The sequence below is a fragment of the Podarcis vaucheri genome (genome assembly GCF_965113315.1).
Source record: "Podarcis vaucheri genome assembly, chromosome: 8".
Taxonomy (NCBI): Eukaryota; Metazoa; Chordata; class Lepidosauria; order Squamata; family Lacertidae; genus Podarcis; species Podarcis vaucheri.
In genome coordinates, this window is record NC_138766.1 from 33,925,566 (window position 1) to 33,938,534 (window position 12,969).

The 12,969-nt window shown below is 43.9% G+C and overlaps 1 protein-coding gene across 3 annotated transcripts; it reads right to left on the reverse strand.

Annotated features, from left to right (window-relative positions):
- Positions 1–223: 223 nt before the first annotated feature.
- On the reverse strand, positions 224–10,408 carry TPMT (thiopurine S-methyltransferase). Of its 3 annotated transcripts, XM_082235061.1 has the most exons (9): positions 10,217–10,401; positions 7,998–8,153; positions 7,108–7,200; positions 5,339–5,468; positions 4,774–4,826; positions 3,697–3,771; positions 2,722–2,807; positions 1,899–1,943; positions 224–593 (listed from the first exon to the last, which is right to left on the reverse strand). In XM_082235061.1, exons 2-9 carry the CDS (start codon positions 8,135–8,137, stop codon positions 481–483), a joined length of 735 nt encoding a protein of 244 aa, XP_082091187.1. In that variant the 5' UTR covers positions 8,138–8,153; positions 10,217–10,401; the 3' UTR covers positions 224–480. The 3 variants fall into 3 exon arrangements, with proteins under 3 accessions (XP_082091187.1, XP_082091188.1, XP_082091189.1); XM_082235062.1 differs by lacking the exon at positions 7,108–7,200 and having other exon boundaries at positions 10,217–10,408; XM_082235063.1 differs by lacking the exons at positions 7,998–8,153; positions 10,217–10,401 and having other exon boundaries at positions 6,977–7,111.
- Positions 10,409–12,969: the final 2,561 nt, after the last annotated feature.

The following is a 12,969-nucleotide window of genomic DNA, read 5'->3' on the forward strand; positions in this document are numbered from 1 at the left end:
ATTGAAGCAGACCTTGTGAAAGGATCTCCTAAAACTGGAAAGCTGGCAATTACATAACAATACATCTCTCTGAATATAGCAACCCTATACATGTCTGCTGATGAGCATCAATATGGCTAAGGAGACTGCCTCTTTGCATTATTTGAGGACTAGATAGAAAAAGGCTAAGGTTGGCAACTTTACAAAACTGTATTTATAGTGAAATAATTCAGAAGGCAAAACAGACAAAAATAATGTGATTTTTATATGGAAATTCACATAAAATGAGTTTGAAGTACAGATTTTATAAGTCAAATCTAACAGCTAGAGAATTATTCATTTTGAATAATGTTCAAATGTTTAGTAATTGAGCTGCACCCTCCCACTTTTAACAGGAAAATCTTATACATGTTTACTCTGAAGAGTTCTCCATTCAGTGGGACTTATTTCAAGGTAATTGAGTACAGACCTGCAGCCCAAGATGCTTATTATCTTTCTTGGCTATTTTAACACAAGCATGTATAGCACCTCCCAAAAGTAATCTAAACCCCACTTCTTAGGCCTCTCTGCTAAGCCATCGACTTTTTCAAGACATGTAATATCACAGGATTTGCCTGAAAGGAAAGTAAGAACAAGAAATTACGGACAAGTAAAGCTTGCTTTGTGTTTTGCCAGGGATAAATTTTGGTAGAGACAAAGTCTTCTCACTTGGGCCATTCATTCGTTTAAGCAAGTAGAAGTTAAGCCCTCGCAACAGCCATGAATGGTCTCATTTGGATGCCATGCTGAAACAAAGTTAGTCAATGTGGCACGCTTCAGAGGTGATGGACTACAACTCCCATCATCCCATGCTGGCTGGAACTGATATGGGAGTGGTAGTCCACAGTACTTGGAGAACACCACACTGGCTACCCCTGAGTCAAATCATAGTTGAGCATGATGAGAATTAGCCACATCAAGTTTAGTGTGCTCCCCACCTTTTTCTTCTGTGTAGCCATGAGGAGTTTGGAAGCTTTTCCTTCCAGTTTAGATTAGCTGCTGCTTGTCAGGTCATCCATCCCCAACAAACTGTGGTTAATCTAAAGGCAGGTGAAATATGTTCCTTTGCCTGCACAGTTTGACTCCAAATCACGTGAGCAAAAAGGCACGCTGCATTGTTCACGTATATGATAAAAGGGCTATGGGATACAAACACACACAGTGAGGCTGCATTTACAAACACTGTGATACTTGTATACAGTGATCACATTACCCTCTGTGCACATATTGTGCAGTAAGAAACCAGAGTAGGCAGCCACAGCACTCCTGGCAGTGACAGGGATAGCAGAACCAGTATTTTATTAGGGTATAACTCCTGCATCTGCTGATAGAAGTGGAGAGAATTGTGTGACGATGTGCAGATTGCACAGGCTGGAGCCAGACTTAGATGAAACTGAAACAGCACCACCATGCTCAAATCCACAGAGCAGGCATTGTCTAAAGAAATTAGGGAGAAGCAAGGTGAAGGATGCCACCTTTATGTGCGGGTAGGCAATCTGAAACATTTAAAGAGAATAAGGAATGGTCCAAGAATTTAGGTTAAATGACTAGGGCTCCATATTGAAGGTAACCTTGCATCACAAGGAGACAGGATCTGTTAGACTAGACGTGCAGGTTCAAGTTTCTTTTCCCTAGCACAAAATAATCAGCAGAAAAAAGAAATTGGGGAAGTAATGGTTTTTGAGGGCTCTGATACATTTCTGGTGTCTATTTTCAGACTCCAATGCCATCGGATTCTGCTTAGGAAGCAAACATTCTCAAACAGCGTCACTGTCTTTTGTCAGTGGAAAAACACCCAGTTTGCTCCTACATCGTGAATGCATGCTGGGTCTGCCACATGCATTTTGACAGAAGTCAAAACCATTGTTCAGCTGACTCACCAAATAAATATTTCACTTCAGAATCAGGAACATAGAAGGGTGGACCTGAAAAAGAAACCAACCAATTAATAAGGAGAAATCAAACTAAGTATGGCTATAAACTCACTTTAAGAACCCTACACAAGTTTACGTATGCAACCTGTTCAATTTCAAGCCAGTTTAGTGAGGGCCACTTGTACCGCCAAACCTAGTTAAGAAGGATGGGTGCAATTTATGAGAAAGTGGGTAAGCCTGGTACAGTGGCTTGCTCCTGATCCCTAAATACTAACCTTAGTTGCATCTTTTTGAAATCAACTGGCAGTAGAAATCCACAAACACTTGGACTGTGCATTCTTTTATGTTGTTATCCCTTGACCTGCTATCTTGTTTTTGCATTGAATTAGGAACATAGAAAGCTGCCTTATGCTGAGCATTGTCTACAACATCTGGCAGCAGCTGTCTAGGATTTCACAAAGGGCCATTTCCAGCCATGGATTGAACCTGGGACTTTCTGCATGCAACACAGATGCTTTACTGCTGAGCTACAACCTTCTCCGTTGTATTTTAAAGTTGCCTGGAGCACAATTTTAGAATGAAAAAGTAGGCAAGTAATAATGGGGGAAATCAAATGTGCGCTGGGATCACAGACCAACAGACATTTGGGAAACCTGACTTTTCAGTCTTGCTGAACGTGTGCTGCCTCAAAATCTCATGTTGGGCCCATGCCTGAGCTTCATAATCATCTCTAGTCACAAAAGGTCACCCCTTCCCAAGAAACCAGGCTGCATGATTCATAAGTAGGATTTTCACAATGTCAAGATGGAGTTCAGTCATAATATCTTACCTTTATGTTTGCTTGGTTCATATAAACAGGTTGCTAGTAGACAATGACACCTGCTGTCCATTAGTGATAATATCAACTGGCTATAGCTAAAAAGAAAATTAAGAAGCCCAAACATTGTGTCACTTCAGGCAGTGGATTTTAACACAATCACACAGTTCCCACTTCCCCAAGCAGTAAGACCTTCCTGGATTCAGTTCCCTTTGGAGGAGAGGGAACTTGAGTTTTACGGCCTTTTAAAAATACTTGGTTTATTTACAAAGAGAAAAATGCTAACTGGAGAAAAGCAGCATTTGCACTTCTATGGAAGTAGCAGATTTGCTACTCCACTCAGTTTCTTCCTTGCAAACCTATCTGGGCATTTGTTCTCATCAAGGAAACATGCTCATTTTGGGCCATTAACAAGCAATCTCCCTAACAAAGAAAGGATTGCCCCAGCACTGTAACAAATCTCCATTGCAGGGCCACTGTAACAAAGCTCTATTATCTCCCAAAATCTAGCACAAAACTTTGATATTGGTGGGTTCATCTTTAGTGGAGCTCTGTAACAACAAAGTACAGAGTATTGTTACAGAATGGGAAATGGACAAACCTGGGCCTCTGCCTCCAGTTCACCTCTCGTAGGCCCTGCCCCATTAAAAGTCCCTTAAAAGGTCAGGCCTTCTGGCCTGAAAATGAGCACTTCACCCACACTCCATGTGGCCCCTTGCCTGTGCAATCCCCCTGCACTGTTGGACTGGTGTGTGAGGCAACTGCTTTAGGCTTAACTTCAACAAGCCAGGGATTTCCATTGCTATTCCATTTATTATGGAACTGAGTATTACGGAACTTGAGTAGCCTCAAGTGGCAGAGTGGCTTGTATAAGTTATTCAGTGATGCCAAAGAGGAAATTATTCTTTCCATAAAGCCAGAGGCTTTTAGCAAAGGATAGTAGGTCTCAACATCAACAGAGCATAAATTTCAGCGATAGTTACTAACCGTTCTCTGTCACAAGGGTTAACAGCTACTAGAGATCCCCTATCCCAAATCGCATCAAACTTGCCAGTGATGGCGCTACAAGAAGGAGGAGAGAGGGAGGAAGCATTGCATATCAGAAGCTGTAACAACCACAGGAAAGACAGATGTTGCATAAAAAAGCAGTGGGGTTTTAAATTACTGCACAGAGCTCTCAGTCTGCTTAAGCAAGAGCCACCCAGATGATGCAATTGGGATTTTCATCCAGAGCATTCAATGAAGCTGAAGGTCAAAATGAACAGGCTGCATCCTGTAAACATAGGAAAGCAACCGCCCCATATGAAAGTGGCTACGCCTTCCATGAACAAAAACAAGTTCATGGAATGAACTTTTTCTGCTTTTGACTTATCCTTCCCCTTTCAGCAATCCCCTGTGTTCCACCCCACATTGTTCAAGAGGACGTCCAATCCTCCTTAGAGGCTTTTTGGGGTGTACAGAACATGCAGGGAGCTGCTGAGATGAGGAGATGGAAACTGTCATTCCAGGAATTTCCTTAAGTTACTAAACAGAATGATGAGAGTAAAACTAATACAATGCTATTTAAAGATCCCATGCTGAAACAAAAGAGATGATCATAATTCGGTCCACCTAATCAGTCCACTCTATTTAGGAACAAAATTGACTGATCAGAGATTTAACCCCAGCTAGGGAAATTTGACTATCTGGTCTGGGGGTGCAGGCCACATACTACTGAAGTCAACAGTTAGTTTTACAAAGATTATGGGCAGCACCAAGAATTCTTAGCCAATAGTACTGCAATCTGTGTACATATAACTGTTCTGAAGCACTTTCGGTGTTCACAAGAGATATTTAATCTTGCAAACTGCAAACTGAATCATAGTTAATTGGAAAAGATACCTCACTGTTCTGGAAATAATGATGCATCAGCAATTACCACATTAAGATGGAAAATATGCTCTATCCAGCATATTCTGAACGTCTGTCCTTATTTCTTAGGAAATATTTGATGGGTTCAGATCAAACAGAGCTTAGCACCATTCTAATTTGCAGAAATATTCAGAGTAATCATTTTGTTCCTACCTAGTGAAGTCAAAAATACTACAGCAGTACAAAGAAATATTTCCAGTTGTGCTCTACAGTGAGAAATAGGGATAACATTGAGTTAGCATTATTTAAATAAAACAAGGCAGAAAGAACAATTAGTAAGATATTTTAATTGAAAATTAACATTAACTATTGTTTTATTTGTTAGACAACCATAAAACAGTCTAATGCATGGAGTTACTTAAATCCATTTCACCTCATTTCTGCATCAGTTTCTGAATTTTTTTTGAAAAATCCACACAAAACATTGTATACATTTTTGTTGGCATTTCTCCTAAAATTCATATTTTTGTGTGCACTTTTACCTAGTGTATGCATTTTTGCAATAAATTTCTCCTGATAATGCATCCCTGTACTGTATATTATTTTTACTAATATATACATTTCCATGCATACTTTAGCTCCCACCAACTGCACCGGGAAATTTGGAGAAATACAAATTTTCAAAGAAAGTTGCATTTCAGTTCTTGTATTGATTAAGGGAGTGTGAATCAGGTATATTCACATTAAAATGAACATCTCCTTGATCTCCAATACACACCTTCAGTACTTTACCAGGGATGCCTGGAATGGCTTCTTCCGAAAACGAAAGTTTTTGTTCTGTGAAAAAGTCCTTCAGTGCACTTTCGCTGATTTCCACACCAACAACTTGGTGCCCCATGTCAGCTAACCTATGTGTTGACAAGACAGCAAGTTTACTTATGCTTTATTACTGTTTTTTAAAACAAAGACAAAGAAAAAATGGTCAAAGTCTACGTGGCTGGTGCTCTGCAGGGCCACACCTCAAACACCAGTGTCTGAGGATAGGCAAGTATGTGCAAGAGAACCCCAACACGGGACTGATGCTTTTTAAAGCAAAGAAGTGTACCACTGGGAGTAGGGAATTTGAAGCAGAGAAACTATGAGTGATGGTGTCCACCTCCTTTTCTGTTTTCATGCAAGCTGCTTTTCTTTCTGAGATGATACTTTCTAAGCTGACCTCTTTACGCACTTGATAGTCATCTTTAGTTAGCCCCCTGGGCATTCATGAAAATGGTGCACTAGGTGCTCCTATGACTAGGAGAAGACATGTAAAGGCAAAGAATCTCAAGACATCGGCTCTCCACATTTCCCTGTGAAGACAGGAAGGTTCCATGTACAGAAATGCATACATACAAAGTGTGGTGGTGACATCTTCTCTGATTTAAGGACCACAATGAAATTTGGCTTAATTCATTCTCTTTTAAATTTTGAAAGTCACTTCCCTATCATCTAAACCAGCTCTGTTCCATGAAAAAAGTGTGGATGCTTGCATTACTTTCCCAACAGTAGAAGACCCTGGGATCCCAAAATTCAGTGCCCATTTGCCTCTCACGCTCCATTCTACATAACAGAACCTCCTGCAGTGCTACTGGGCTCTGCACCTAGTGCGCACTCTCCTAAATCTGCCTCTCATCCGAACATCATGGATGTTCTTTCTGAGTGTTTGCCTATGCCTTTCAGATATAAAGTGAGATGTATAACAAGCTGTGCACGCGTCTGTGGCTTACAAAATAAAAATAAAATGAAGAGATTCATTTGGGTAAAAACTTGATTATGAACCCAACACGGACAGACCACCTTAATGCATTCCAAACCCATTTGCATCTGGATGGACTGAACAGTCCAGCATCACAACAATTAGCCATAGCCAAACTTAGAGTTTTCAGGTTACCATTTGTTCCAAACACCAGGCATCATACCTATCTATGGTTGTGGAATGGTCAGCTGAGTCCTATGGATACCTGCTAAGAGCGTGGCCTGAGCGCTTATAATCTTGCTCATAATCTCATTCATGCCAATGGGGAATGCATAGGATTCCCTTATGGATTGACTAGGCACAGCATTAAGGCATTTAAAATTGCAGCAGTATCCCCTCCAACTCAGTAAAGGTAAAGGTAAAGGGACCCCTGACCATTAGGTCCAGTCGTGGCTGAATCTGGAGTTGCGGTGCTCATCTTGCTTTATTGGCCAAGGGAGCCTGCGTACAGCTTCTGGGTCATGTGGCCAGCATGACTAAGCCGCTTCTGGCGAACCAGAGCAGCACACGGAAACACCGTTTACCTTCCCACCGGAGCGGTACCTATTTATCTACTTGCACTTTGAGGTGCTTTTGAACTGCTAGGTTGGCAGGAGCAGGAACCGAGCAACAGGAACTCACCCGTGGTGGGGATTCGAACCGCCAACCTTCTGATCATCAAGCCCTAGGCTCTGTGGTTTAACCCAGCAGAACCCCTTTAAAAAGCAAGCTACTAAGATAAAGTTTCTGAAAGCTAGAGGTGTGTTGTTTACCATTTCATTTCAATGGTTTTGCCACAAAGTGGAAAAAATATCTTCAGTCCACTCCTGCCATCGAGAAATATATCCATATACTTCTTTAGGAGACTGCAGAAGAAAATAAATTATTTTAAGAGCATATCTTATTTTTACTGACTGAGTATACAAGTGGAACATAATCATAGCTAGTGAGGGGAACGTTTAATTCTTTAACCACTGCAACTATTGCAAAGGACAGCTTCAAACAAACAATAAATGAAACCATCCAGGTTACTACAACTACGACTACTATGACTAATATTTAAATGCCACCCATCTGACTTGAGTCATCCCAGCCACTCTGGGCAGCACCCAACAAAATATTAAAACATAATATTAAAAACATAATACAACATCAGACATTAGTGCCCCTCTGCCTCTCACGCTCCATCAGACATTAAAAACTTCCCTGTGGCTGGAGAACTACAGCCAGTTGGGCAGGGTATAAAAAATAAAATAAAAATTATTATATAGGGCTGCCTATATAATAAGGACTTCCCCCTGCAAGCATGTGGTTGTCTAGGGCTGGGGGAGAGCTATGGTTACAAGATTCTAATTTTGTGTTATGCCATGCCTCCAGGGCATGGCAGCCATTTTGAGACTAGTGTCCACAGAACTTCTTCAAAACTGAAGAAGTTTTGGCTTCAGTGCCAAAAAAGTGCCAAAAAAGTTGGAGTCCCCCTGCATCCTGTGATTCAGTGAAGCAAAAATATCTGATTTGGATTAGTCACCTTGAATTAACAGATTGCTGTATTGCTCACAAACAAGTCCTCAACACAGTATTTTAAACAAGCCGTGTATGTGAGAAAGAGCCAAATATCTCTACAAACAATTTTTATTATAAAATGGGAGGATAGAATACATACGGATGTCCTTGCTCGTTATGAAATCCAATATTGTTAGTTTCCCATTTCTGCAGCCATTCTTCTTCAGTCACTACTCTGGATTCTTGTAACTTGGCATCAGCAGAGTCATCCTTTCCAAACCTATCTGAAGAACTTTCCATGGCCCAGGCAACCTTTCTACAAAGAAAAATGAACAGCAACTACTTGTGAAACATTGACTGAACGTTCCAGCCTTCCCATTAAGCCAGGATCTTTGTACATGTTTACATGCTTCCCCACCCCTTGCTTAAGTTCATAAAATAAAGTTTATGGAATGTCTGTAAAATATTGCATTGCACAATCTGCAAAGAAGCATCATTTGTACCATATAACAATAGCTTCTCAAAGCACAGCCTGAGTCTTCTTCCTAGAATGTGCCTTTCGAAGCAAAATACATTGTTTGAAAGTCCTGCACAACGCTCTGAAGTCCTGACAAGTGGGGCTGATGTTTGTATGATGTCAGGTAACTGACAGGTGGTCTCTTGCACATGCAGGAAGTGAGTGGCACTATTTTGCTTCCAAGCAGACATTGGAAGTTGGGCGTCAGAAGGAACAATGGGGACTTGCAGCAAAATGTTGCATTACATCCCCAACAGCCTTATAGTGCTGTTTAGGGTTCATGGGAGGGTGACACACCTCCTTTTCTTCTTCCTCACCCTCCTGAAACCACCTCATTTCATTCAACTGGCAACTTCAACATTCCATGGCTCAACTGCCCTCACCCTTCCATAGGTCCTAGTAGTTCATTGAATATACAGTAAGTCCTTTTTGGACTATTTTTTGACATTAAAAAAAAACTGCTTGCTATTTGCAAATGTTATAAGAACTTTAAGGTCTTAAATACATAATAAATGTTCATAAACGTACCAACCAAGCACATACATAGATCAGCACAGGAAAACGGACCTAAAACCATTTTTGACTCCCAAACTGACCAAATGTTTTCTCTGCAAGGAGGGAGGGGGTCAGGGAACCTTCCCATTGTTACAGGAATTTAGTTTCAAAGGGTGACACACCACCAGGAAAGGCAATCAGATAAGGCATTATCAGATAACCCGACAGACAGGAAAAACAACAACGTTCAAATTTCTGTTGTAGACCGCCTTTTCTGTGATGCATGCATGATGTATGGAGGGGTGGTCTTGAGCTCCAGGTCAGGGAATTTAAAATGTCTATATAAGGGCAGGCACACCTTTGTTTGGGGTCCTCCTCCTTTCCTGCGTGTTGCAACAGACCAATAAAGATCAGGCTTACCAGCTGCTTTGCTTCTCAATATTCTCTGGTTGGCCTCTGTTATTTTTTCCTACCAATAGGGAACCCATGTAAGGACTCTATATGGGCTCTTGGACACCCCATATGGGTAGAAGGGCAGATTTTGTTTACAACTGAAATAAGTCCCCCGAATTCAGAAATCACTACAGGGAGGTCCTGCTTCAGTTCTGAACTGATGCATACACATGGGTGTAGCCAGAATTTATGCTGGGGGGCAGGCTTTGTGTTGGGGGTGGTGGCAGAACCTCAGTTAGTAAAGTATTTTGCATTGATTTAGGTGATGGGTGGAGGCCCCTCCCTGACCCCCCTTGGCCATGACCATGTACACACATCCAACTTCATTATCAGAAGGAATGAGGGCGGTAGTGATAGTGACTGACTTGACTTGAAAGACTATAAACTCTTATCGCTGCCTTTGACGATGGACAACTGGATGAGCCCAGGGAAACGCTATGTCCCTAGGAACTGGCAAGCACAGGTTCAATTCTTGATAAGCATTACACTGTCACAAGGCTGCACATGACATTTATCCATTTGGGGACTGGGGCAAAAGTAGAGTTTCTGGTGACCCCAAATATAGGAGCTGACTCCTAGGGGCCATGGAGCCTTTGGCCCCCCCCCACAATAAAATATTTGAGGGGTCTGGGCCCCCACAGAGTTGATGGGCATTGCTATTCAAATGGCGCGTCATGTGATCGCTCATGCCGTGCGCGGCTGACCCACAATATTCAGGTTGGCACTCCTGACCCCAAAATAGTTTTTTTTTAAAAGGAAAATGCCACGAAATAAACTAAACCACATCCAAGTGCTGAGGGAAGAAGCAATGCCACGCTCAGGTGTGGAGGGCTTCTGCTTCACCATAAGACAACTGAGGGAGTTCTCCGGACAGAAAAACAACCACCACCACAATAATTTATTAAAAAAGTAACCTTCACGAGGCAGGACGGCCCAGTCCAGGCGAGGGAGGGGCTTCGCCGGCTGCCGGGTTCACCGTCGGCAACCCTGGGAGAGCGACACCTGCTCGCGCCGCGGCTGCCTCCGCCTCTGCGCGCTCGCGCTCTTCTCTCCGCCTCCCCACGCGGCGCGGAAAGGAAACGGGAGCCTGGCTACATTGTCTCCTCCCCTCGCCCCACCCGCTACGCGCTGAGGACAGCGGAAGCTGCAGCTGCAGCAGCAGCAAGGGGAGGAGGTGGGGGAAGGAACCGACGGGAGGAGCCGGACGCTGGTGAGCTCGGCTCGGGGGCTGGCTCTCCTTCGGCCGGGCAAGGAAGCGGACGGAGGCAGGGATTTCCTCGTCTGGGGAAAGGGGGGCGGTGCTGCTGCTGCGTCGCTGCTCTGCTCTCCTGGCTCCGACCTGCTGCAGCAAGTGGATGGCAGCCCGGGCAACAAAAGGAGCGGCGCCGCCTCCGGTCTCTCGTCCCCCCGGGCACCGGGTCAGTCGATGCAAGGGCGAGTGGTTCCCCGCTCCTCCTCCTGGTGCGGGACTTGCATGTGTGAGCGTGCGTTGAGGGGTAGTAGGGCGAGGAGCGCTTCCTGGGGGGAGGAACACAGGGGAGGGGGGGTCGCCCAGCGTGGATCTGTAGGGAATCGGGGCACGGTTTTATTTGTAGGGTGGGGATTTGCCCGTCCCACCCCACCCCACTAGCAGCAGCCGGTTTTCCGGGCTAGGGTGCACATTGGAGTAACAAAACAAGCCCGTGGGACGCGCGTCCGAGCCGATGGCAGAGTGGCTTCCCAGCGTCAGGGAGGAGGGAGGAGAGAAAGGCATGCTGAGCAAATGTGCACAACGACGAGGAAACCCTACGGAGCGCTCGCCTTTTTGTAGGAAGAGGGCCAGAGGGTGTGATTTCAAGACGGGCTTGAGCCCTGCTACCTATTTGCTTTGTGGGTAATCCCACCAGGACCCTGAGTTCGTATCTTGGGGTCTGTTTGTTTGTGGGAGGCGCACGAAAGATGCCCGCTGCATAGGAAGGGGGGTAGTTTGCAGCTTGTGCGAAGTCTTCCCTAACCTGGTGCCTCCGCATGTTTTAGAGCACAGCTCCAATAAACCTTCACCACTGGCCATCGTGACCGGGGCTGATGGAAGTTGCAGCCTCTGGAGGGCACCGGGTCAGGGAAAGTTGATCTACTGCCCAGCAATTATTACCTCCCTGTAGCACTTTAAAACCCCTGATAAGAAAAGGGGCTAACCCTGGATAGTGTAAGTAGTGTGTGCTTTTATTTTAAATGGTATTTTAACTGCTGAAAGGTAGGTTAGTAGTTGGGGGGGGGGGAGCCACAAACATAGTCAAAAGCTACAGCCCATGAATTTCCAAATGCTAGGCCACACATTTGTAAATGACTTCTAAATGGCTGCACTTGTTTTATGGCTTTGGGGGAAGCTGTGGGGTGCTCTCGACGTTCATTTAGAACAGGGGTTTCATCTCCAGACCTTTCAAGGGCCTTCTGCTTCAGAATTTGGATGCGCAAAATTCCAAATCTTGACTGTTAGGATCAGATGCAGTCTTTATCTTTTGTGTTCCCACGATGACTGTATCCACTCTCTGCATTGTCAGCTTGGTGAATTAAATGGTACATCAGAAATGGGAAGTGCAGTACTTTCAAAATGTTAGTTACACATCGGAGGGTGGTTGTTGTTATTTTTGCCCTGAATTCCACTTGTGAGCCCAGTCAAGGTTGGATCCTGTGAACTCTCCAGCCTGCACGTATCAAAATAGTTGCAGTAGAGCTTGTGGGAAGCTGCGTGCGACAAGTCAACACACTTCTGACAAAAGCCTCCACTTCCCACATAGATGGACTTTTGTATCAAGCTGATTGGGATACGTGTGCATATTCCCCTGGCCTTCATTAGCCTTTAAGGGACCAAATACCTCATTGTGAAAAGTCCTGCTCCAGGGAGTACTTTCTCTTACACCTTCTGTACAGAGAATTCAGAGGTTTTAGAAATAGACTCTTCCTGTGGAGACCATGTTGTTGTCTGAATCAGGAGGGTAGGATTCAGTGGCTAGAAAGATACCATTTTCTTACCATGTTTTCTCTTTTTCTATTATTACAGCTCTGTTTAGTTTGACATCTGAAAGCTGGGCGATTTGAGTCCAGAGGTGAGCAGAAACCTACTCTCCCTGTGGTGGAAGTTACCCATAGTGAACATAATTATCTTTCTAGCATAATTGCAGCCCACATTCCTATCTGTAGCCTATGTGGGTTATTCTGGAGCTGGTAGCCTATACAGTGGTACCTCATGTTATGTACTGTCCCCCTTGCGAATGCTTCGGGTTATGCACTCCGCTAATCCAGAAGTAGGTGCTCCTTTTGCGAACTTTGCCCCAGGATGGGAGCAGAAGTCATGCTCTGGCGGTGCACGCACAACGGGAAACACCATTAGCAAAAGCACGCCTCATGTTACAAGTGGTTTCCAGTTACGAACGGACCTCCAGAACCAATTAAGTTTGTAACCGGAGGTACCACTGTAGCTGCCCCTTGCAAGCGTGTACTGTGCATTAAATCCTAAATATTCTAAATAAATCTAAATTTGCATTCAGGTGCACTGAATTGTGTCACTTCATTCCAGCAAGAGCTTAAATACGGTCTTGATATTAGAGAGAAAAAGTTAATAAGTATGAATTCAAGGGCATGGAAGTTTTGAAATGTTCTTAAAAGAGGCTCATATCTTCTATGTTAG

What these genes read in the sequence shown, in the direction of transcription:
- TPMT (XM_082235061.1), bottom strand. Translation starts at nt 8,137, where the DNA reads ATGGAAAGTTCTTCAGATAGGTTTGGAAAGGATGACTCTGCTGATGCC. An exon ending in AAAACCATTGAAATGAAATG is followed by an intron (nt 5,469 to 7,107) that starts GTAAACAACACA and finishes GTCAACACATAG; the next exon opens with GTTAGCTGACATGGGGCACC. An exon ending in AACCCTTGTGACAGAGAACG is followed by an intron (nt 2,808 to 3,696) that starts GTTAGTAACTAT and finishes TTTTCTTTTTAG; the next exon opens with CTATAGCCAGTTGATATTAT.